Source organism: Ceratosolen solmsi, unplaced genomic scaffold, assembly GCF_000503995.2.
Source record: "Ceratosolen solmsi marchali unplaced genomic scaffold, CerSol_1.0 scaffold7, whole genome shotgun sequence".
In the NCBI taxonomy this organism is placed as follows: domain Eukaryota; kingdom Metazoa; phylum Arthropoda; class Insecta; order Hymenoptera; family Agaonidae; genus Ceratosolen; species Ceratosolen solmsi.
The window spans coordinates 10,783,557-10,808,791 of record NW_011948413.1 but is presented as its reverse complement, the minus strand read 5'-3'; the positions used below and the strand labels follow the sequence as shown (position 1 = coordinate 10,808,791).

The following is a 25,235-nucleotide window of genomic DNA, read 5'->3' as shown; positions in this document are numbered from 1 at the left end:
AGGTGAAGAGAAGATAGCACGATGGAGATCGAAATCGAGCATCGAACATTTTTCGACGAGGCCCGTAAAAGAAATTGTGAGACGAATTTGCATCTGAAGAGAAATTTCGTTTGACATTTCGTGATCATTTACGACGTCGATATATAAATTACATTCAAGGACATTTACGAACTTTACTTTTACAATTCTAAATCTAAATAAAAATAATGAATTGAATCATCAGAGTAAAATACAAAAGAAAATGCTCGCTTATGCTACCTTTCTTGAATAACGATACAGAGAAAATGCAATTTTCGTAAAAGAACTGCCATCTTGATATCATTATTTTGTCATAAAAAATTCAATGTCGTGACAATTTTCAAATTATATTTATTAGATTCAAGGACTTTAATAAACAGTTGTTCAGCATGAAATATTCTGGAGCTTTCGTTGCGTCAATACCTTTCACAGAAATTCGAACATCACCTCGATTATTATCGAATGTTAGCTCATTAATGAAATTTGAAGTTGCATCATTTAATTATTAGAATAATTTTTGTGAGTAGATGGTAAAATTAAAAGTTTTTTAATTTTTTCATAAACTTCAGTTACTTGACTTAGTAATAATCGTGTCGAGAAGCTGTAAGATAATAAATATACAATAATAATCTGCATGTCTTATTTTATCCAGAAAAAATATTCATTGCAAAAAATGTTTGATATTTAATTTGTACAAAGGATATTTCTTTCACATTATTGTTCTCCGAAAGAATTTTATATATTCAAAGCTAAAACTTCTCTTCTCTCGGGGCAACTAAATTTATCTGTTTGTTTTAAGCATTATGGATTTTCAGAAAATTTGATCATCTTATCAAATATTTCAGCTGGAAATTTAACTCGCAATATATTATAAAATATATCGCATTATACATATTTTATTTTGTACTCTGGGCATTTGCGTTATGACCTACCTAATTATTTATATGTCGGGACGTTACTCTGAAAGTCAGATCTTTAAACGGGATAATATTCGCGATAATGTTTCAAATCCGCTTTCTGCTTATAAAGATTGAATTATCTTTTGTTATTTATATTTACAAAGTATATTTATTGTTTTAGGTTAAGAAAAACATCAAAGTTCTAATAATAATTAGAAATATGCTATGAAACAGCAACAGCAGTACTTTAATACTACTAAGTACATTTAAAACGTTAATTATTTTAACAAATAAAGGGAAAATAGGTTATAAAATTGAAAATAAATATACCTTAACGATATAAACGTACAAATTATTTTAAATCGATTTTATTTTTAGCTGGTTAACAATTTTCACCGGCATAATTATTGTTAAATAAAAAATGATTAAATTTATGTTGACAATGTTTATTCGTCTTAGTCAAGCATTTTAAGATATTTAGTCTAACACACGGAAACTAATGCAAATGTCAGAGTTTTATTATTGTGAATAACGAAAATAAATATTTTGAATGTATTACTATTCTAAAAATCTTAATTATGCATATTAAGAGAATCGTATAGAATTAATTATTCTTATTACGTACGCTATTCATAAACAAATTGATTTTTAACAATTACTCAATATGGAATAAAATAAAAATCGTAGTTGTGTAAATTATTAATTAGTATTAATAATACTTTATATTATGCGTCTTTATTATGATTTCAAATACTTTTTCATCATAATAGCAACGTACACATAATAAATAATATGACTTCTTTTATAATTATGTTAAAGCATCGTGGGTAATTTAAGGACGATTAAAGCAATAATTATAACATACTTCAAATTACCCTTCTATTCCAATAAATAGAGGGAATGGCAGCCAAAGTATATTCTAGACGAATGCTTTTACTTTATTTGAACATTTACGAATTGCTTCAAGTATAAAGTAGCTCTCAACACGATGAAAAGAATAAAATTTCAATCAGAACACGGCCGAGTGAAAAAGGCAGTAAGACCGGTAATGCAGAGGATCGCTGGCGAGGTCCGTCGTCGGCGGCGATCAATCAATCGCCTCAACTAGCACTGCGTCCTTCATGATCACTCGATTCAATTCTCAGCTCAACTTGTTCAATACGCAATCGATCCTGCCCGCGATTATGTGTTGATGCCTACGTATGGCGACGGACCAGAGTTTTAAGTCCAAGTCAGTCTTAGAATTTTATGACTCGCCATCCTAATGATTTTTCTGCGAACGAGTACCTTCGCTTGACATTGCATGGGCATTATGAGCCCAAGCTCGTGGTGATGTTTCAACATTTCGTTTTATGCGAGGTTCGTCCGTGCCTTATCTGGCTTATAAATTCTTTATAAAATAATTATTGCTACTTTATCGATGAAATTTATAAGGGAATTTATAAGAAGATAGGCATTGACAAAATAATATCATTATACCGTAAATTTCATAGAAACTTGTCCTACCGATTACATTTTTTCCCCGATATCAACAGAGGTATCGTAATTAACTAATTCAAACTACCAAATCATCTAAATAAATTGCAATTATACATAAAATTCTACATCCTAAGAATAATATGAACTTCAAATCAGAATTTGTAAGGTTACGAAATCAGTAGATTACTTTTAATTCTAATTCCATTGAAACAGACAAGCCATAATTCATAATATTTTAAAGCAATTTTATTAGTATAAATTTCTTAGGATATATTTTTAAGAGAATTATTAATCTAAGATACTTTTTATAATAAGAGATATCGATACGATGACAATACGATTTACAGTAAAATAATGTCTAATTTTTTGTTAATCTTAAAACTCATAACAATATGCAATTGAAATTTGTAGTTTTAATCGTTATAAAATATGCTTGTATGCTTTGTTCTGTTCTATTTAATTGTTTCTTTTTTTTCTTTTTTCTTTTTTAACTATGAAGATAACTATGCCATTAAAATGAAGAAAAAGATTTATTTAATTAATCTACTTGAAGGGAGATTTATTCTCCTATTGTGACCATTAAATTTGACATCGTAACGTCAAACTGGTGATTCACATACCGTAAAAATCATAACATCTCCATCTAATTACGAAAAACCTTTCTAAGCCTGCAACTCTTTTAAGGCCATAACTCGATTCAACCCTTAACTTCCAATGTACATTAATCATGCAAATAGAGGCCACTTCGGGAATAGTCATTCGGACGGGAGGTTACGTAAGCCTTAATTGTGGGAGGAAGGTGGAGGAGTGGAGGAGCCAAGGCCGTAAAAAATTGAAGCGCAAAGGCGAGAAAAAATTCAGCGGTCCGCACGACACCGCGATAACCCACTTTCTATACTTTTTTATCTTGATTTACTCTGCCCCCTCCCCTCCCGCGGCCGCCCCATTCGTAGAATTAAACGGGGCTAACCGCAGCGAACCCCCATCAATTGATTTATAGCCACAGCGCAGCCGTAAACGCGCCCAAGTAACGTGCGCAATTTTTTGCACGACGTCGGTTTACGGCCAGAGTACTTGATAAAAATCGTGTGTTGAGTTAAGTGCTTTGCGAAAAGCAGCCGACAATAGTAATATTTTACGTATCTGCTTCACAGACGTTTTATATGCTGTTATTTGAACTTAAATGTCATTACCCATGAAGTATGAAAGTTTATGGATGAATAAATAATTGAATTATTCAGACGATCTTTATTGATATAGTGATAATGGGCTTGAGATATTTATTTGACAGATTATTGCGCAGATAAATAATATTTTATTCGAGTACTGTTTGTTAATAGTAATCATTTTTTGCATTAATGTAATACTTATTATGATTTTTACAATGCATATAAAGTAACTAAAGTGTTAGCAGCTATTTTTATTCGTTGTAATTTAAAAAAAAAAAACTAATTTTATTAGAAAGAAGTTTTAAGGTGAAAAAATTTATTCATCGAAAATTCTACAAAGAAAATATGTTAAAATTTATGGTGATTGTGGGACTGGTTATAAGTCTTATAAAAACTTCTTTTCCGATTTAAATTCCTACCATTAATTCACGTAATAATAAAAAAATTTGGAAAATCCTAAAAAACAAAAAAATATTGTATGCATTATTGTAAATGAAATGTGTAAGTAAAGATATATTTAATTTTTAAATTTTCTCAGTCGCTATGATGCATCTAAAATTAACATATTAATTTATTCATCTTTCACTAGTGCTAATGAAATGAGCGTACTCATTTTATATTCATTAAGTTTTACATCTAAATAAATTAGTTAATTTGTATAATAGTATAGTAATTTTATTATATATGTGTATATATATATATATATATATATATATATATATATATATATTGATTCCACTAATTTAATTAAAAGTAAACTATATTTCAACTATATTATAATTCATTATCGGTTGGAGACAAAACGCATTATTTATTTAAAATAAGGTGTAATAAGTAATTAAAATTTTATTTTAATCCCAACACTCACTAATTTTACTACAATATATAATTATTAACTCTGATAATTTTAGTTGTTAAAATGTTTTTATATCATTAATTTAAAGAGAGAAAAAACACGAATTTTACACATATGCACTGCACACACAGAGCCAATCTCATGTAAAAAAATATGATTTGTTTCTTGAAATTAGTCTTCAAATCAAAAGTGACAGACTGTGATAGATCATGTCATATATGTGATATATATATATATATATATATATATATATATATACGATAACCACATACATCATAATATGAGCTATAATTTAATTTATTTACATGTCCAAAGTTTCCAGTTAATTATAAATCAAATTCAAGTATTAAATTGACATTTTAATAGTACCGCGCTAAAAAAAAATCAATGCTTAACTGTTAAATGATAATATATTATAATGTAATTTGTTAAAATGTAATTAATTAGTTATTAAAATACACGAGTCCTTAATAAAATATTAAAATTTATTCGAAACATGATAACCATTTATTACGGAGGCATAAAAAATGTCATATTGTATTATGAAGCTCAGGAATGAATAACTCAACATATTTCAAGGAAGCATATCATACGACAATATGTACAACCAAATAATAATACAACGTGATTATGCCCATTTGAACTTTCATTACTCTTCTAGACGCTTCCTTTTTTTTTTTTATTATAAAACATACAAAGCAAAAAGTTAAAGTAAAACAAAAACCGATTTGATATTTTGTCAGGTACAGGATATAAAGGGAGCGAGTGGACATGTTTTTCATCATACGCATCTTTATTTTTCTCCAGATTTTTTCTCGTCCTTTACAATGACATATTATTTTATCCTCTATTTTCTCAGTAAAGAAAAATACTCCGAGCTTATGCTCAAATAGAATTCAATTTGTATTAAATCTAAATTAAAGTTGTGCAGCTTTAAATTGAATATATTGTTTGAAATAGCGACAAGCTTATAAGTTTAATAAGAATTCCCTATTGTTGAGAATGAAATTGCGTTAAGACATTTAAGGGTATTTGATGTTTCATTATAAATATGTAGCGATTTTGTTGAACGTGCTTTAGAATTTAAATACTTTAAAAAATAGTCAATAATATTATCATTCAAAATAATAATAATAATAATAATAGCAAAAAAATTAAGTGCAAATTAATTTAGTCAATTTTGATGCCAACTTTCATAAGTTTATAATTCATATTGAGTAGTATAATAAAAACTATAGTATAAATAAATGATTTATTAATACGTGGATGAAATTATAGTCATAAATGTTTAATGTAAGTCATAATAGTTTATTTAATGGCGACCTAAGTTGATTTCGAAATTTTTTTGATAAAATTTTGATATTTCATAATAAAAAAAAAAATAAATTTACAATTACGCTTTATGAAAAAAAAAGAAAGAAACATTCCAAATATTTGATTATCTAAAAAACATACTGCTGTTACTTATAATTAATAACCAATGAAATATATCAGATCAAATACACTCGTGCTCCTTTATCCATATAAATAATGAATTCACATGGTTGTTTTGCGACTCTAACGTACGGAAAACTACGCATGAAAACAAAAACAAAAAAAGTTTATAATTAAAGCGTTGGTTTTTCCCAAGGAATTCGATCCTTTCCCGGCTGCAAAGTTTCGGAACTCTATATAGTTTCACATAAGAATCAAGACATAACGGGCTTAATTACAGATTAATTACCAAATCAATAAATAATGTAATTCCGTTATTTTAGAAAACATTATTTTGATACGTAAAATTTAGAATTTTTCTACATTTTGGAATTATAATTTACATTCAGAATATATGCATTGCTGTTAATTAATTCAGACGTATGGACGTAAATTTTTCGTTGCGATATTCTAATCTACTTGCAAAGCAATATTTCCATCAATTTACTTAAGATAGTTTATAAAGTAAAATCATTAGTATTACCAAGAAAACTCCATAATTCTGTTTAGGTTTGTTAACTTGAAAAAAAGTTAGTGTAGCCATTAAGCGTATTACTACCATAAATTACATATTCTCGACGTATGAGTCTAGAGTTTCTTAAGTTATTCACTAATTAGTATAAAATAATCTGTTTAATACTATATTCTATTAATAAATATCATGAAGCTATTAAAGCTTAAAAGTCATGGTTTGCAAAAAATGTTCACACATATTATGCATCTATTTCCTTTAGTGAATATATTATACGCTTCTTTATATATTATTTATATCATAAATTCCTATATTTTCTCAATGATAATAACGTTTTCAATTATTTGTAATTCTGGTGCATCTTCAATAAGTTTTATCATAGAAATATGTAATAAACGAAATGGAGCCGGCAATCAAAATTCCTTAGAAATCGAGAAACAACTCTGCCATTTCCTGGTAATAACAATAGAATGCGTTCGAATGAAGGGCCATTCCAGTATAATCCCCCTCCCCCTCCCCAATCCCTCTGACCACTGGTATTGTCAGCAATCGATATTGCAATTCAAAATAGAAAATTCGACATTCAATCCATGGAATTCAACATCCCCCTTACAATATGAGCCCTTTATAAGATTAAATGGTTTCTTTCTTTCTCCGCGGAGCGAGCATCCTTTTATTAGGTTTTTGGAGAGATATTATTTACCGAGGACAATATAATATCAGCCTCGCAGCCGCAATAATATCTACGAGCTCGGATATAGCATAACTTCCGGTGTTTCAGCTGACGTTTACTGACTGCCGTTTGCTAACTGTTGGCATACGCACGAAATATTTTTTTTTATGGTAAAATCGAGGAAAGCGGCAAATTGTACTTGTGAATTTCTTTGCTGAAAAGTCGGCTCTTAAATGCCATATTTCGTGCGAGAATAATAATATGCGAGTGTACATTGTGCTTGTTTATTTTGAAATTGTTGAATGATGTATAATAAAGTTTTTGTAACATTGTGCCAATATTCCATATGTAGCAAATTATATTCGTAGATGCACATAAATTGTAAGATTATAGAGACATTGCGTTTATTATTTAATGATTTTTATAATATTCAAAATATTACAATAATCATTTGTACGGATATTTAAGTTTATTTAAGTATAATGAAAAATTTTTTGTTTTAATGACGGCTACGTGAAGCATAAATATCGATCCTAAAGCTCGAATATCCATGTTTATCAAGTCATTGGCTAAAAACAAAAACAAAACGCTTGTATCTATGAAATTAAATATAATCGAGACAAATCGTATTGCGTAATTCTTCATTTGATTTTTTTTTTATCTTTATCATTGAACTAGAGATATTACTGCTATCTGGGAAGAATACTCTCATTGTGAATCCGGTCATAATTTTGCAAGAAAGTTCATATCGATTGCTCGGCCAATGATCTTTTCCACGAGAAGACACATTTCTTATATTCTTGCTTGCAATTTTCCTTTCCTTCGTAAAACCGATTTAACAGTGAATAAATTCGGCGACAGTTCCGTCTCACCACAGCGACTAGCTAATTGAACTGTCTGAACACGTTCGAGCGAACGGTTTCCCGTACTTCCGACGTCATTTGGCCGTATAAGCGTAACTTCCGGCGCAACATAACGCGTCAAGAGTGCGTCAATTGTTGCGTCAGTGTCTTTTGCTTTGAAAGCGGAAGAAGCGTCTTAGTTTTAGTGAAAATACTTTATTGCGCTATCGACGGCGAGTTGACTTAATTTTATTTCTTATTTTATTTCCCTTTCACAGTTGGACTTCAGCTAATGACTTTTCGCTCTAGTGGAGAACATCCATAGTTTCTTCTCCTAAATGAAATTCAATAATTCACTTAACAAGAGAGAGTGCATTTTTTTTTCTTTTTTTTTTTTTTTGATCATCATTTACTACGAGGAGTAGGAGCTAAATTATTTTTCCAATTAAATGTGGATATTGGTAATACTTGTTATGTGAAACATATCAACCGTTGTAATAAAAAATGTCCCACGCATTCACTCAATATGCGTCGACTGCCTAATTCCTTCACTCATTTTATTTCATTAAAAGTGTAGCAACTTCTTAGCAACTTCACTACTTCTTTACAAGAAATAAATTTTCTCCGATGTATATATATTGGAATTTTTTTTTAATTCCCTTAAGTTTATACGACATTAGTAAAACTTTGTATTTTCAATATAACATGTTTTATGAAAAAAGAAGCTCAATATATATCTTTATTTATGTAAAAGAATATTAATGAATCGTATTATAAACGACGTGAAAATGGAAAAATTAAAACTTCTATAATGTATCTTGAATTAAATATAATATTTTTACGTAATTAGCCATTCGTAAGAAAACTGATTTGTAAGATGTTAAAAACCTTCACATTTCCTGAGTAATCAGATTAAAAAAAAAGTTGCTTATCCGATTTATTATTGTTCAGAAACAACCGAATGACTGAATAAGATATATTATTTTTCATTAATAAAACCTCACTTTTATTGTGACAATCAAAATACAATTACACGTGTTCTTAAATTCGGGAGGGATTTGTTATTTGATAGTTAAAAATTAAAATCATCTCTGTCCTCGTTTTATTAATACACCTGCTGAGCTTCCACGTTAATAATACTAAGACGGTAAAATTCGATATTACTCCATTAATGCGGAATAAATGAGTAAGGATAGACGATATAATTCTCCAAAATAAGAAAGTTTATGATTGCTCCATAGTAAAATAGAATTTATTATCCATTTTGTTTACGTGCACTGCGAACAGGGCAATAAAAAATTCAATTACGGCTCTCATTGTTATGTAATTTTTTAAATCACTGTGGTAAAAAATCAAGAAAAAGTGTGTCAAGTAGGTACTTGATATACAAATTTTAATAAATTGTGGGCTAATTTCGAGTAAAATTGAGTTTAATACAAGATCCCATTAATCTTATTTCCTTTTATAATATTATAATTTTATTATATGTAGAGATAATTCTTTTCTTTTTTACAAACATTCAGTAAATATATAATATATATCTAATAATTATCTTATTTACTTAAAAGTAAATTAATTAAACGGAAAGTGCTGATGGAATCTCTGATCTATTCGAATTTTTGACCGTATTTACTATTGTAACATTTTTTATAAAATGTTTCTTTATTCATTTTTAATTTTCATTGCTTGTAAATATTTCTCTAAATTAATAATAATTTTAAGAAATATTGTTCCCAGTTAAATTACGCAAATGCTACGATTTAATTTTATGTTTTCAAAATTTTAATTATTGTATGTTATTTTATTGTAAAATATCACAACATAAATACTCCAGTTTAATACTGTATTTTCTGGTAGTTTTTTTTTCTCATTCGATTCTACATATAAAAATTATAGATTTTTCACTTTTTAATGAAATTTCTTACATGTTATCGTTTTAGAGAATTTTTTTGATGTAATAAGAATTAATTTTGTAAACTAATTTTGAAATTTTGCTGTCAGGAGAAGAAATTTTATTGGCAAAATTTTAAAATACATTTTCATCTTAGAAATATTATAGTATTATGATGAGCGAAATTAACTATACGAAGTGACAATTCTCCAAATTTTGTTGCTTCAAGTATTTTCTTACAAAATATCAGCTTAATGTATCTTGTTTGATTATAGTCAGAAATAAGTTCTTGCAATACTTGCAAGGAGCAACAAAATTGATTAGAAAATTGATTTTTCATACTATTTAGAAGAGTAATATTTATCTTTGCAACTTAAAAATATTTTTCAAAAAATGTTAGAAAACATATCAGAGCTTTAAAAATTAAATAATCATTACTCTAGGTACTGTATTTTCAAATTAATTTTTATAAAAGTTTACCGAAATTCAAAAAGTTATTGACCTTAGTTTATGCAATCTTTAATTTTCTCAATTTTTCTTTTACGTATAATATAGATGACGCTGAAATCATATGTATTGCATTTCCTCTATATCACTAATATTCATATATATTTTCAATATTTAATATCATTAATAATTTACCACCGTCATCTAATCGAGCAATAACAATTATTCTGAGAATACATTAATGTTTTATATACTTCGATAGGATATTTCAATTCTATTTCCGTCCGTCTCTGTAACTAGGGCAATTAAAAAAAAATTTAGTACAAATACGTATTGTAATATTAGGTTATAAAATATGATAAAAATATATATGAAATTGGAGAATATTAGAAATCGAAAAGTCTTTAATACTTTAGTAGTTTTAATAGAATCGTAATGATTTTTTGGGAAATATATTGATATTCTCTAGAATAGAATTTGGTAAGTGAAGGGTATATACTTTTACAAGATTCATAACTGAAATATCAAATCAATGTTAATTAATTTCATATTTTAGCTATCAATGTTGAAAAATTGACAATTAGATTAATTTATGATTATATTAAAAGGAAAACAGAATAAAGATACACACAAGTATGTAATGCAACAAGGTAAGATTTTTTTTAACAAAATCATATTAATTTAATGATTTTTTTTTTTTAATTACATCTAACAGTTTTTTTTATTATTTCATATAATTAATTCTTTATGAATATCCTCGAGAATAGGAGTTAATATAAATTTTGAAATTTGTTATGAATAAAATATTACATGCGTTTATTTAATTATATGTAAAATACATTTAATTCATACTACATGAATGTTTCAAAACATTTCTTATGTAACAATGTTTCTTTTCTATAGACCTTTCAGAATTTAATATTATAATTTTATCGATGTTTGCTTTTTCCCACGAATGTTAAAAAGGAGAGATTAATTAATTAGACTAGTTACTTTTTACACAAAAGATGTAATAAGTTAAAGAGAAAAATATTATATTAATTTAGCACAAGTGATAAAAATATTATTGAATATTCTTCTTTTAAATCAATAATTTTTCTATTTGTTATTTATATTTTAAGAAGGAAATATTTGAAACGTTTGATTTTATGTTGTGAGTTCATTTCATTTAGCATATTTAAAAGCGATTCAATATGTATTCGTTTCTTTAATTATTAAATTAATTATTAAATTCTAAAACTAAAAATATTCGATTATGCTGATATTATTAAAAATGTTTATTTTAAATCGCTTTATTTAATAAATTGCGTCGTATGAAATGAAATAGCTTAGACTATTATAGAGGAATTAAAGATATTGAACTAATTTCATCTAATTAGTAAAAGTGTTAAACAAAACGTTCCAAATTTGATTAATTAACCCTATGAAATATCTTGTCAATATTTAGATTAGTTGATTAATGACATTATTAACATGATTATTAATATTAGGGTCAATCTATCGACCATGTATGCATATGTTTAAGTATATCTATACATATAATCTATCGACTTATAGATTTGCCTTTTTTAATCTATCGAGATTACGTCACATAGTGTTTGCTTGAATTATTTTAGTTCGAGCGTTCATGTGAACTTGCGGGCATTATTATCGAATATGTAGACACGTACTAGTGAAAAATTGTCCTTGTAGGTGTGTTTGCATTACTGGCAGTATACGAATATATGTGCAATCGAGTGACAATGTGAAATAGAGGGGGTAAGTCTCTCGGGGATGAGAAAAGAAAGTCTCATTTGGATTAAAGACAGGGAGGTAGAGCGAAAGATAGTGCAGTTAAATCCAAAGCTCTGAAGGATCACCATTGTTAGATGCTCTGGATTTCCGATCATAAATTGTATTGGATCGAGCGGAAATAAATATGTGAGCGCAGAAGATAAAGGTAATTCATAGAGTTGTGTATTCGACATTTCGATTTAAGGAAGAAGATCGATGTGATAAAAGCGTATTCAATAACTTGAATAACTATTTTGAAATTTATTGCGGTTACGGTTGTTTAATCGTTACGCGGATGTTGCAAATATAATATAACAAATTATTAGTTATACGATGAAAAATTTATGCTTCATCGACTTATGAATTTTATAAATTATAAGCATAGAGATGCAATGTTACATTAAATTTCAAATTAAATTTTCATACTAATAGATATTTTTAATATAGCCATAGTAACACATTAGATACATAAAGGATACTTCGTTTAATTTAATTTTTACTGTTATTAATTTTTAATTAATCTTTATAAATGGATTAATTTTTTAGATTCAAAAGCACAAAAGAAACGTATATTTCACAGATTAAAGATTAAGATAACTAATATCATCTCTTATAATTTTTTGTTAATATAATGTACTTATACATCTAACTCAATAATTATAGTTTAATTGCATTTTAGTAGTATCTAACAATATCAAGCGCTATCCTATATAAATTGAAAAATATATTAGCCCGTAATTTATTAAGAGGAAATTGAAATTAGAAAATAAATTCCCAGTCGATGGAGGCAGTAAGCCATATTAATTTTCAGTTTAACCTATTTACTCATCCTATATCACATTAATTGTGTCCAAAAAAATCGGGCAGCTTGTATAAACAAATTAGAATGTTTATAATGTATTAGATAATGTGATAAAGTGAATTTCCTACGAGCTCCAATAGATGCAATAGAAAAAGCAAACGTCAAGAGCGCTTCCTTCTTATGTACATATTTTCCTTCCTGCCTCCTACTCTTGTAAATTACTAAGATATTTTGCAAGTCTGCACGCAGAATAGACGCACATAAACACGGAAGATATATTATGATGTACGATGAATGCCGACACTACACATTGGCGATACGTTTCTCCGTAATGTAAGATTGTATACGTAGGAAGCACTTAACAAGCAAAATCTCAGATCACTATATTTCAATGTCGGAAATTTGCTGAAAATACATGAATTGGTAATAAATTCACCCGACGAACTAATCCCCAATACCATTGACTAATCGTCTTTACGTTCACTATAATGCAATCAGGTTCAAACGGTCTTCCTTCAAATCCCAGACGAACAGAAATGAAGATCAACATTCGAGTGGCCAATGAATGACACACGAGTTTGCTTGATTACGTACAACCGTTGAAGTTATAGTATTAGCACTAAGTATTAAATAACTTGGATTTGCAGAATTGTTGAGCTCGTGTAATGCGCATGCAGTTTCCACAATATCAAATCCTTTTTTATTATATTTTTAGACATTATATTATCATTATGTCAGTAGGTGAGAAGTTTTCTAGTGTTGCGCATGAGCGAGTGATTCACTCACTATGTTTTCGAACGGCCAATGCTTGTTATATTCATATTCTAATTTATCGCTCGACGACTTGATAAAAAAAAAAATACTATTAGCCAATCATGACATATTTAACATTTGAAGTTTCATTGCTTTCATGACTTTAATCCTAAGGCAGTGCTAAAGTAGATTCAATAATTCTTTAGAAACTTTCGCTCAATTTACAAGTTGGATGAAACGTTCACCACACTCTAATTAATTTAAGTAAATAAGGTGAAAATAGTAAAATATAAAAATAAATAATAAATATAATATAAAATAATAAAATATCTCTATCTAATTTCTTACATTGAAATCTTTATTTCCGTATAATAGAAGCTATAAGTACTCGATATGTCATGTTGTTCTCTTTGTCGAAAATTAAGTAGTTTATCAGAAAATTGTACGTATTGGAAATACATTACTTCAAAGAGTTTCACATCATTGTATGGCAATTATGTTATTATCATTGATTTCGAATAATATATTTCATCTATTAATTTATAAACAATTGCCAAAAAGTTTTCTCAACATAATTTTACATCTCAAATAATTATTTCACTTGTTCGCAATTTAATGTTCTTTTAGAAATTCATTTCAATTTAAATGATAGTATAATAATTATTGCCATTTACTTAATCAATTATACAGCGCATTATGATCGAAAAAGGTTATATCGCTAATGACACTTATAGATTTTAAACAAGTTCCACGGTCTTCTTATTCTTATTTTAAAATAAATATCAATATAAAACACTCGATACATTTGTTTTGTAAGTATAATTTTCAGAGTACAATCAATGATTGTGACCTACATCTCCTCTCACGAACTAAGCCTTTGATCCAGTTACAAGAATAACGAATCCAGTTTATATATAATTAAATGATAAGATAATTTAAAATTATTGCGGAATGAATAGGTAATAATTTATCTGTGTTCATTCTTCCAGCTGTCAATTGTGTTTACAGTGCTTTTAAATTTATTCCAGTGTTTTGTTTATTCTGCAAACAAAGTGTAACTGGTATTATCTTAGTTACGATACTTCAAGAAACTCGAATGAATATGCACGACAAGTTATGTGGTCAGTCACCACACTACCACAGTGATATTTAATTTCTGAAATCCGATACCATATCCTTTTCTCTTGTCGTCTGTATTATTTCATTTTATTATTGATTAACCGAAGTATACGACTTAACTCACGGCTTCTGTATCTTGTTTTGCCGGTAGTAAACCGAGCTTTACGTTTGGTTTTCGTTTTTACAAATCTTTTTTTATAACGGGTGTACAAAATTGAATTAAATCATAGATAAAAGATCGAATTCTTTGTGAAGGAAAAAACAAAGAAAAGAAATTGTGGCTTATTTAATTAATAAATATTTAATTAAATTATTTAATTAGACTTATCCAATTTAATTAATACTTTAAAGTAAAATAAAACGCAAAATATTTATTGAGTGTAAAGAAAAATCCTTTGTACATTGCAATAGTAATTTCACCCGTCTTGTGGAAATAAGTATAAAATAACTGTAATATCCTTATCGTATTAAAAGAGTTAATCCAGAAAATAGAAGTTTATAATTTTCTTATACAATATGTAATATCCGATATGTTCTAGAATACTCGAGAAGTAAAATTACTACTCTTACAGATTTTAAATATTTTACTGAAATATTAAATCTTTATATAGAAAGAACAACAACAATTTCTTTAATTTCAGACCTGAAAAGTATAAAATTAAATTTCCTTTCGTTATTTCGTTAACAGTAAACTTTACTTAATATCGAATGATTCACGGGACAATTATGAGAAAAAAAAATCACTCCATATCAACTTGACTGCATCGTGAAACTAAATCGAAATCGAAAATTTTTGAAAATTTGTACTAACGAGTCTCAGTCTTTGTTCTCGATCCAACAAAGAACATAAAGAAAATTTTAATTGTCATGTTAAATGAGGGAGGGGGGGGGGGTCGTCGTGCAAAACCTCCTGTTTCTTCATTAAATTCTCCACGACACCGACAAAATGAAACTCTGCCTCTTACGACGCCCACGTGATTGAGTACAACAGTAATAAGAGAGTCGGAAGTCAACCTCCGCTTGTGCATTCCACCAATGCCGTTAACATCTCCCCCCCCCCTTCCCCACCCTCATGACGCCTTCCTGTTTCTGTCAAGAATTACGTAAGCGCCATCTCATCGAGCTTGGTAGACTTTTGCTCGCGCGATTATCCATGCGTCTCTCTCGGTTAAGTAGCCTCGGTCTTTTGTTCGTCCGTCGTTTAACGCCAACAAATTACCACTAATCCCAATGTTAATTACCACCACTCCCACCGAGAATACGGTCCTTATATCACATTCTTGAGTGGTTAGTTTCTCGGAGGACCATTACAGATTCGTGGATCTGCGCTCTTACTTTGAGCACGTAATCGTTGAATGCTCCAGAGGATGCAGTTATCCCTGTATTTTAAATGCGATAGAATGTTTATTGAACAATGTTCGTTTGCAACTCGATATTACGCTTCGGTAGCGATATACAGGGAAACAGTTTTAGCCGAATGCTTAACAATTATTGGTTAGAGTATCGATTAATCTACGGCCTTTACATAGCATTTTTACGCGATATTTATCAAAATTTAAAATGTTTGGCAGTAAGTTTGGCGGTAAGTTTTATTCCTGATTTTATGTTATGTAATATGTAACATAATATATAATATAGTAATATTAAACGATGCCGTTAGTTTATTAAACGAAATTTATTAAACCATTAAGCTAAACAATGAAACTTACGTTCAAATATTTACGTTCAAATTAATATTAAATTCGTTTAGATTTTGTAAGTATCGTTCACTTTTTTCTTATTATTGATATAATAGAATTATCGTATCTGTATTTCAATCACTACAGTTAAAACCAGTTGAAACAATAATTTAACAATGCACATTTTTGCTTTTTCGTGCGGTTGTATAAAGTGTATGTTCGTGCATTAAGAAGATGCACGGGTGGCTCATATGTCAAGTTTCAATAAATATTAACTAAGGGTTGAAATAATTTTCAACAATGTTTATATTTAAAATAAGATAGACCGAATCCCTCAACACCTCACCACTATACGTAATATAATTCTATATTGGATAAATAAGAAATACTGCGACGAAGGAAAATTTGCTAATACGGAGTTCATTATTATTGGAATCGATCTTACAATCCGGCGATTATTTTATAATAAATGCCAGAACTATTGCGAGAAATTGAATGAAAGGCAGATTAAAGCAGGTTACCCCAGGTGCAGTGACAGTCAGAGATGAGATCGGGACCTTCGCCGTTTTAGTAGAAACTTTCGGTTTTGTCAGTGAGCCTCGTGACATGGTAACACGATTAGCCAAAATCTCAGGTATTTTCCACGCCTCCCCAGTCGTTTATCAACTCAAAAGAAATAGCGATCGTAATTAGGTGGCTTCCTGGTAAAATGCACGACGTATGCGGGTAACGAGGGACATCGACCCATTATCTCGGCGGGTGGTTCTTGGTTCTTGAAGACCGATAACTAAGACTCGTCTACTGCATTGCTCGGCACCTTAATCCAGGGCTAATCTTCCATTTCGTAAGGTTCTCTCTTATTCGCGCTCATGCGGGCATTTTGAGATTACAAATCGCTAATTTGATAAGGACGTTGGATGTTAAATTCTTTAATATTTTACCGCAAAGTAATTACTTTCGGCTTAAATTTATTTCCTTTCCATCAAATAACAATAAATAAAAATGGAATACTTAAACTTATATGTAAAATTGAAAATTTTAAAGGACTAATTAGTTAATTAGGGAAGATAGCATTTTTAGATAAAAGATATATCGATTATTTTCGAATGACAAAATTTTCTGCAAAGGTTAGTCATTAAATTTGAATTCATAGATGTAATTTCAGAGTGTCAGTAATTTTACAAAAGCACTTCTCGCGGTACAATGAAAATTTAAAATTTTTAAAAAAAAATTTCACATAAGTATGATTATTCTACATTCATAAGTTCGAGATAAATTTTTAATAAAAAGAAAAGCACAGTTACGATTTAGATCATAATTAAAGTACTTTTTAAGTTATTAATTGTATCACCGATTATTAACACAACAGAATATGCCATCTGTTGATTTACTTATGAGAAATTTGTTCATACATGGAATAATAGGATTATGCTAAGCTTAAAATTCTCTAAAATCAAGGAGACTAACTGCGTTTGGATCTAAGTTATCCGAAAAAACTAAATCCACGAACAGCTTAATGTAAATTAATTATTTTCTTCATTTACCGCGTAAGTTTAAAATGAGAGCATTTATGCCTATTGTAGGAAAATTTTAGCTATAAATTGTTATATAAATATATATATATATATATATTACCGACTGATTTAACTGTATGACTCCAATACACACAATATATAATATTATATGTAATAATCTTCATATAATTACATGTTTTTTTGTTATTTTGTGCTTAAATGTTGGGGTAATGTAATATGAAATGATAGATCAGTTACTCGAAAAAAAAAAAACTATATCACAAAAATGATGTAATTGAAACGCAGGTTTTTACCGTTATAAACTAAGCACATAAATATAAAATATTTTCATTTCTTTCCGGTGCAAATGATTCAATTTCCAAACATTTTATTGGTGCATTCATAAGTTTTTCACGAATTATCTACTATTGTGTTTAGTATAATTTTATCAAACGTGAATTCTATGTGCCATATTGAGGATTGAAATGATGCTCTAATAAAAGATTTATTTAATGGCTTTTCGCGTAAAAATCTGTGAATTTTATTTGCCTTACTTTTATGTATTATAAATTGTATAAGCATGATATATAGTAATATCGTAAAATATAGTAATAATTAAAAAAACATTTAATAAAATACAATTCTGCTAGACGTTTGTGAATACAATAAAATTCAAATACAATTATTAATTTTTAAATATGAACGAGTTCTTACAGCAATCAAATTTTATTATAAAAATAGTTTTAGCGTAAAGTGAATGGTTTCGGATCACATCCTGTCAAATATCTATTATTAAAAATGATGAAAAAAATAATTTGCTTATATGGTTCAAATATAGTTTATAAAATTTAAAATTACCGAAAAAGAAAAAATCAACAAATATTTATATTCAGTAAATATTATTTACTTTAAGTAAGCTTCAAAATTATCTCATTATCATCATTATCATTAGTAAAATAAGCATTAATTACATCTGTATAATACATTGATTGGAAAAACTCTTCACTTTCATATAAATGTCATAGAAAATTAAATCCGAAATATTATCGATCATTTGGATGTGACGAAATCAGGGATATGGAATAGTACAACCACTTTGAAGCGATTGTGTGCGAACACAATTTTACGCACCGCACACCAAAGAGCGATGCGGATGAAATATTTCCACTTGCCTGTAAAAAAAAAGTCTCGATCTAGCATTACAGTTTGGCCGAGTATTTAAATGGATGTGTCGACTATCTCATACTATTCTCGGTTAGAAGTTATAGCAATTATACTCTACTACTAGCATAGAATTACGAGCCTGGAGAAAGTATTGGCGTTCTTTAGCAAGAAATTTTATATTGCCTTTAAGGATTTAGGCTTGCGGCATATTTCTTCTTGCTTAAAACAGTTCTCCAATGCAACGATTATTTATAAAAACAATCAGAAGCATTTCATTTTAGCGATAAACCTTCTATATTAATAAAATCCACAATATTATTCATACCAAATTATATAAAGAATTTTATAATACTTTTTATTATATGATAAATTATATGCTAAGAAATAAGTAAAGTATATGTAATAAATGATGAGAAACCGAATGATTTCGTAGATTAGGCTATGAATATAAAAAATATTGTACACTTGTGTCAAATAGGATATTTTTTTATTGAAAAAATATTGTATATATAAATATAATAAATTCGCGATATTTACGACGTGCTTTAGTTAAACGCATAATGCGCATAATTATCGGTATTTAGTGCAGCAATGTTCAATATTATTTAAATATGAAATCTATACGTGGAAATTTATAAAATCAAGTATATATGTATTTTGAAGATATACGTATCTTTACTTCAGATTGGCAAAGTAAATAAACACACACTCGAGCGCGCACACGTACATACACACGCATACGAACACGTACATACATACATGCACATACATACACACACGCGCACTTATATTTATGAGAATTAACATCTAAAAGATAAAAAAAAAAAAACAATTAATTTATAAAGTATTCAAAATTTTCTACACGGTCTACTAATGTTATTGTTGCATATTTTATAAAATCCAATCTACACTACATTCTCAAACAATATCTATTTAATTTACATTAATATAATAATTATACATTATAAGAAACTAAGTTAAAATACTATTAAATATAATAGAAAACTGATGAAAATATATAAAATACAACTATATTACAAAAAATTTTTTCAAATTCGAATATTTTAGTTGTTTGTGATTTGAAATGTGCAAATGTATCTCTTATCGAAATAATTTACAATTGTAATTTCAACCACCGACTAAAGATGAATTATTTATGTTGACTGTAATGTAAATGCATATAGGCCGTTCATTAAAGAGTACAGAATTATTATAAGTGAAGATTGTGAGAATATATGGTGGCACGGTTTACAGGTTAAAAGCATCGATTCTTTTAATAATACGTAATCCTACAGACAACATCACATTGTAATTCATCTTGTGCCAGATGCTCGTGTCGGAAAAATTTATATTAAAGTAAACGTAACTTACCCCAAGAGAGCAGATTCCTCGGCAGTGGCTGCGGTTGGCATCTTATTTCTTTCCCTAAAACAGAATTCACGGCGCAGATAATCACACTGCCGGCCCTAGCGGCTATCTACACTTCTTTTTCGCCGTTGCCTCCTTTCATCTACACCTTTCACAATTCTACTTTTTGCTCAATTATTAACGCTCGGAATATCAACAGAAAAAGCTTGCGAGCAGCACTTACACACACGTGCGTAATCCAATACGTACGATTATTGTCTGTGATGTGTACAATGTGCTTAATAAATCGATATAAATGCACTTTGGATGGTTTAAATTACATTTGCACGTTAAAAGAGAAAAAATTGTGCTAGTACTCCAAGTGAAATTGAGTTTCTCGGTAACGCTTCTGACATTGCATTGGTGATGGCCTGGGGGGGGGGGGGGAGGGGTAAGGAGGAGAAGGAGGAGAAGGAACTACAGTATAAGATGTATTGGTATATTTAAAATGAAGCATGTAACGAGTGTTTAACAATTATTATTTACGAGATGCCTTTTATTACTAATATTGCAATTTCCAAATAAAACAAAACGATTATTCCCGCTGCATATAATTAACTATTATAATTTTGTTTATAAAAAAAAAATTTCAATATATCAGGACGAGAGAATTATCGCGCTTTGATTATTAGATTAAAAAAGTTACGAATATAACAGAGGCATTTATTCGGAGTGAAAAACACGCTAGTGAAGTTACAAATAACGTACAATAAATTACTTAGATAATACAACGATGTTGGTGGATAAAACTAGAACATTTCAACCTGTTATGATATAAAAGTACGTTCAATGATGCTGGATCTATTGTTCCGTCGTGGTTGATTTTCGATTTGACTATAAACTTTAACGTGGCTATAAGCATCATTGATTCGACGCGAATGAACGAGGCTTTTTTCAACTTAGTTACGGGAACAAGGCACAGCAAAGCTCAGCAAGTACGTTTTATTTTTAAATTCTGTTTCGCATAATGTTAGTGGTTCGGAAAAATTTTCCGTTGCACTGATCATGTAGAGACAAAAAACGGCATTTTAGATTTGCTAAACATACGTTGTGACATATTACGATTGAAAGTTAATTTATTTAAAATCGGTTAGATGATTCAGTTATTATTTTATTTTACTTTTTTTTTTATTCATATGTGCTTACGTTTACATAAAGTGTAAATCGTAAAGATATTTCTACGTCAATACGTAATTTAATATATAATGTAATATTGTTGTTTCTATCGCCTTTTTGAAGATGTAAACTAAACTTTTCGCTTTTTCCTAAGGATATTTTTGCATATTCTGCTTGATTTATCGAGGTTCGATGATTGTGAATTTAAAAAATTTAAGGGAACTTTGAATAATATTAAAATTATAATAATTTAATAAACTCATACACGATGGTATATTATTCAATATTAAAAAAAAAAAAAAAAAAAAAAAACTTTTACGTGTTCTTTAAATACTTTCTTGAAGGTAATCAGACACACAATAGTGGCTACTAATTTAAGTGAGTTGCTTAATCGAAGAAATATTCGGAGATTTTATTTAATCATCGAACTGTAATTTATTGATGATTATAAGAATTTCAATTTACGAAAAAAAAAAACAAAAAAACAACTTGTCAATTGAATAAGCAAATTTATATTGCAATACCGATGGTATAAAAAAAAATATCGATTTACATAATTTATATCTTCATATAAGAGCATCAACATAAATAAGCCAGTCTTATTACTTATTAATTTTATTTCAATTCATCCATTTATCCGTATGTTAATCCTCGAATTATTTTAAGGTAAATAAATAATTATAAAAGACGATTAAATTTGAAATATAATACTTTCTTGATTTTTTTTTATTTTTCTTACAAATTAATCCCTTCGCAACGTTATAGTATTTCACGCGATTCCTTTGAGACCATAATTTCTGATACGATAATTGCATCCCTCGAGAATAAAAAGGCAACAAGATAGGGAATTAGTTAGTCAAATCTAAGCCAATTTTGATTATTAACACAAATTGCAAATTAAACTAATTATTCAAGCAAACTGATATTTTATTGTAATTTGATAAAGTCTAGTCCTATCATCTAGTCGTATCACTGTTTATTTTTAATTTCCATAAGCGTTAGTTTGAGGCTAAGATCATTTAATACCTTATTTTTGGAACTCGTAAAAGTCTGAATAAACAGAATCTTACAGCAAAGAATTGGTTTTAATTGACAAAGATTTTTAAGTTTTGCATATTACATATTTATCCAGTCGTTATTTCAATCGTATTAATAATTGATTCACACACGAAGAACTTTATAACTGAATAATCATTTCATTATTGTGATTAGAAGTATTTGCGTATTACAATTTTCATATTCTGTGATTTACTCGTTTCATTAAATTCATCAAAATAGTATTTAAAATTTCGATAACATTTGATAATAAATGTAGGCATTTTTGTAAATAATGTAAGGCTTAGGTCCAGTCGAATTTTGCTTAATTTTTACAGTACAAAACTTCAAAATCCATTAAAGCTTTATCACGTAGAATTAATTAAAAAGCTTACTAAGTAAACTCAAATTAAACTAATTAAATCAATTGAAATTAATTAAATTAAATGTTTTTTTTTTTTTTTTTTTTTTTTTTTTTTTTTTTTTTTTTTTTTTACAAAGAATTCAAACGTGATACAATTAGTTTAGTAAAATTTACGAATTTTCTCGTTTCATGAAAAGTCCAATTAAATAAACTTAATGATTTAATAAGACAAATAATTGAGAAATCCATATAATATCGGCAGCTGAAATCTATTTCAATTCTAAATTAGATCGCGATCTATCCAATTTAAGCCCAATACTTTTCGAATTACATTATTTTTAATAGCGCTCCTCCATGCAGAAAACTCTTAATTCGTAATTACACGTAAGTATTCCCTTATATAATAATCCCAACGTGTAAACACGGGATCCTAGGTTAATAGTAAAAATTCTCCGCGCAATGAAATATACGAATACATTTAAATAGTTGTAGACCGGATGCAATGGTGAGGAATAAGAGATGTAGGGTGAAGACGAGGGAAGAAGCAGTAAGAGATGAATAAGCAGAAGACGGAGTACTCGGGGCGACACATTGTACACAGTGTAATTGGAAAAGCATGTAAGCAGCGGGGAAATTTAAAGCGATTTAAATCATGCATTTACGTAGTACAGAGCTGGATATGGAAGTACGGCACTGGAGTGCGTCGCCGTCTTACCTCGGAACCTCGGCATCGCCGGCCTGCTTTTCGTCCTGCAGTACCTCCGAGCCACGCGGAGGAGATCGATACGACTCCTCCCCCATGACCCTCAGCTTCCAACTCAAGAAATTGCGGACATTCTTGCCCGACGCAAACATTAACTTCTACTGTGGACAGTCACCGTCATGGGAAATAGAGTTGAGCGCGACTCGAGTTAAAAGGCCCCGTGCTTATCCCGAGAAGAATGAAGTTTTAAAATTTATATTGGGATACTGCGCCTCCCTTCGTCACATCGAGTCCGTCGTAGCAACGACGCTCGAAACAAGCGCCGAGTTATACGTTTCTTTCTTGCATTCGTGCTTTCTCGGCTATTCCCGTATTCCCTATGCTTTGGATACGAGAGAGTTTGCTGGTAACGGTATAACGTCACTGCTGCTCGATGTGTAAAAAAAAAAAATTAACGACAAATATATGTCCGACGCAGTTGTGAACCATTAACGGTGCATAATAAGCTAATTGTTTCGAATTTACGTTCTTCCGTTGTTTACGAGAATGTTAATAATCGTCGATGGTTGCAATTTGGCACCTTGTCAATGACCCTATCACTCTCACATTGGTTTACTCGCGCATATTCGCGCGCATGACAACATAAGGGTATGCATGTGACCTGTCTGAATTTTAATTTTGAAATTTATTTTTTACTTTTTTCTTTTTACTTTATCATTTATATATCGCGTTGAATTTACCGTTCTTCAATACCTCCGTTATACTAGAAATCGAGCTTACCATGTAACATTCGGAAGCGTTTAAAAGTGCGATTACGATAAATAAATTTGTAAGTAATTAGTGTTGTAGAATGGAGTCCGGCATTCCATGCTTCTCCCTACACTCTCCGTGTATTCTGTATATTCTGAGACTTGTCGTGTGTCAATTCCACGCAATGCTGCAGAATAAATACTCGCGGAATAACAAAGCGTCCGATGCATTTAGTTTTAATATCATGCTGTTACAACGTTACAGGCACGAGCGAGATGAAAGTTTTAGAAACAAAATCGACTCGCGGCGCAAATCGTCTTTATTATGCAAACAGCAACCTAATTCTCGATTACTCGCGCAGTGTCGTCCAACCTTACCATTTATATTCAATCGATATGCAAGAGGGCCATTTCATCTCGAGAGGAGCTTATCGGGCCACCACGGATTAATAAAAGCCCACCGACAGCTCTTTGTCACTCTCGTTTAAAGAAGAGCAAAAGAGGAAGCTAATGTCAGAGGTTGTTTATATAGGGGGGAAATCGCCCGGCCAACGTTTGTGCATTGAGCTTATAGTCCGGCCACCAAATATTTAAGCACCCGTAGCTGGAAATACGTGAAATCACGTGGAATGGCTCGATCCATACGTCTTTCCCTCTCGCTTTATGTGTGTGGCCTTATTTGGAAGAAGGACAACGAGGTAGACAGTGGCATAGTGACGGGGAAGGAGCGAACGAGTGTGAAAGGAGAAGGGGAAAATTGAAGGTAGCAGCTGAGAGAGGGAGAGAGGGAGAGAGAGAGAGTGAGAGTGAGAGAGAGAGAGAGAGAGAGAGAGAGAGA

The 25,235-nt window shown here is 29.5% G+C and overlaps 1 protein-coding gene across 6 annotated transcripts in view; it reads right to left on the bottom strand.

Annotated features, from left to right (window-relative positions):
- The window catches only part of MESK2 (misexpression suppressor of KSR 2), a 59,313-nt gene that overhangs the window by 20,212 nt on the left and 13,866 nt on the right, over positions 1-25,235 (bottom strand). For 4 of the 6 annotated variants that reach the window (XR_913062.1, XM_011506176.1, XM_011506172.1 and 1 more), the window contains one exon: positions 20,395-20,448. The exons of the other annotated variants lie outside the window; for them this stretch is intronic. Coding sequence is in view for 3 of the 4 variants with exons in the window: in XM_011506176.1 (XP_011504478.1) it covers positions 20,395-20,448 (54 nt within the window). In the remaining variant the exon portion in view is untranslated. The remainder of the gene's footprint in view (positions 1-20,394; positions 20,449-25,235) is intronic. 6 annotated transcript variants of the gene reach the window in all.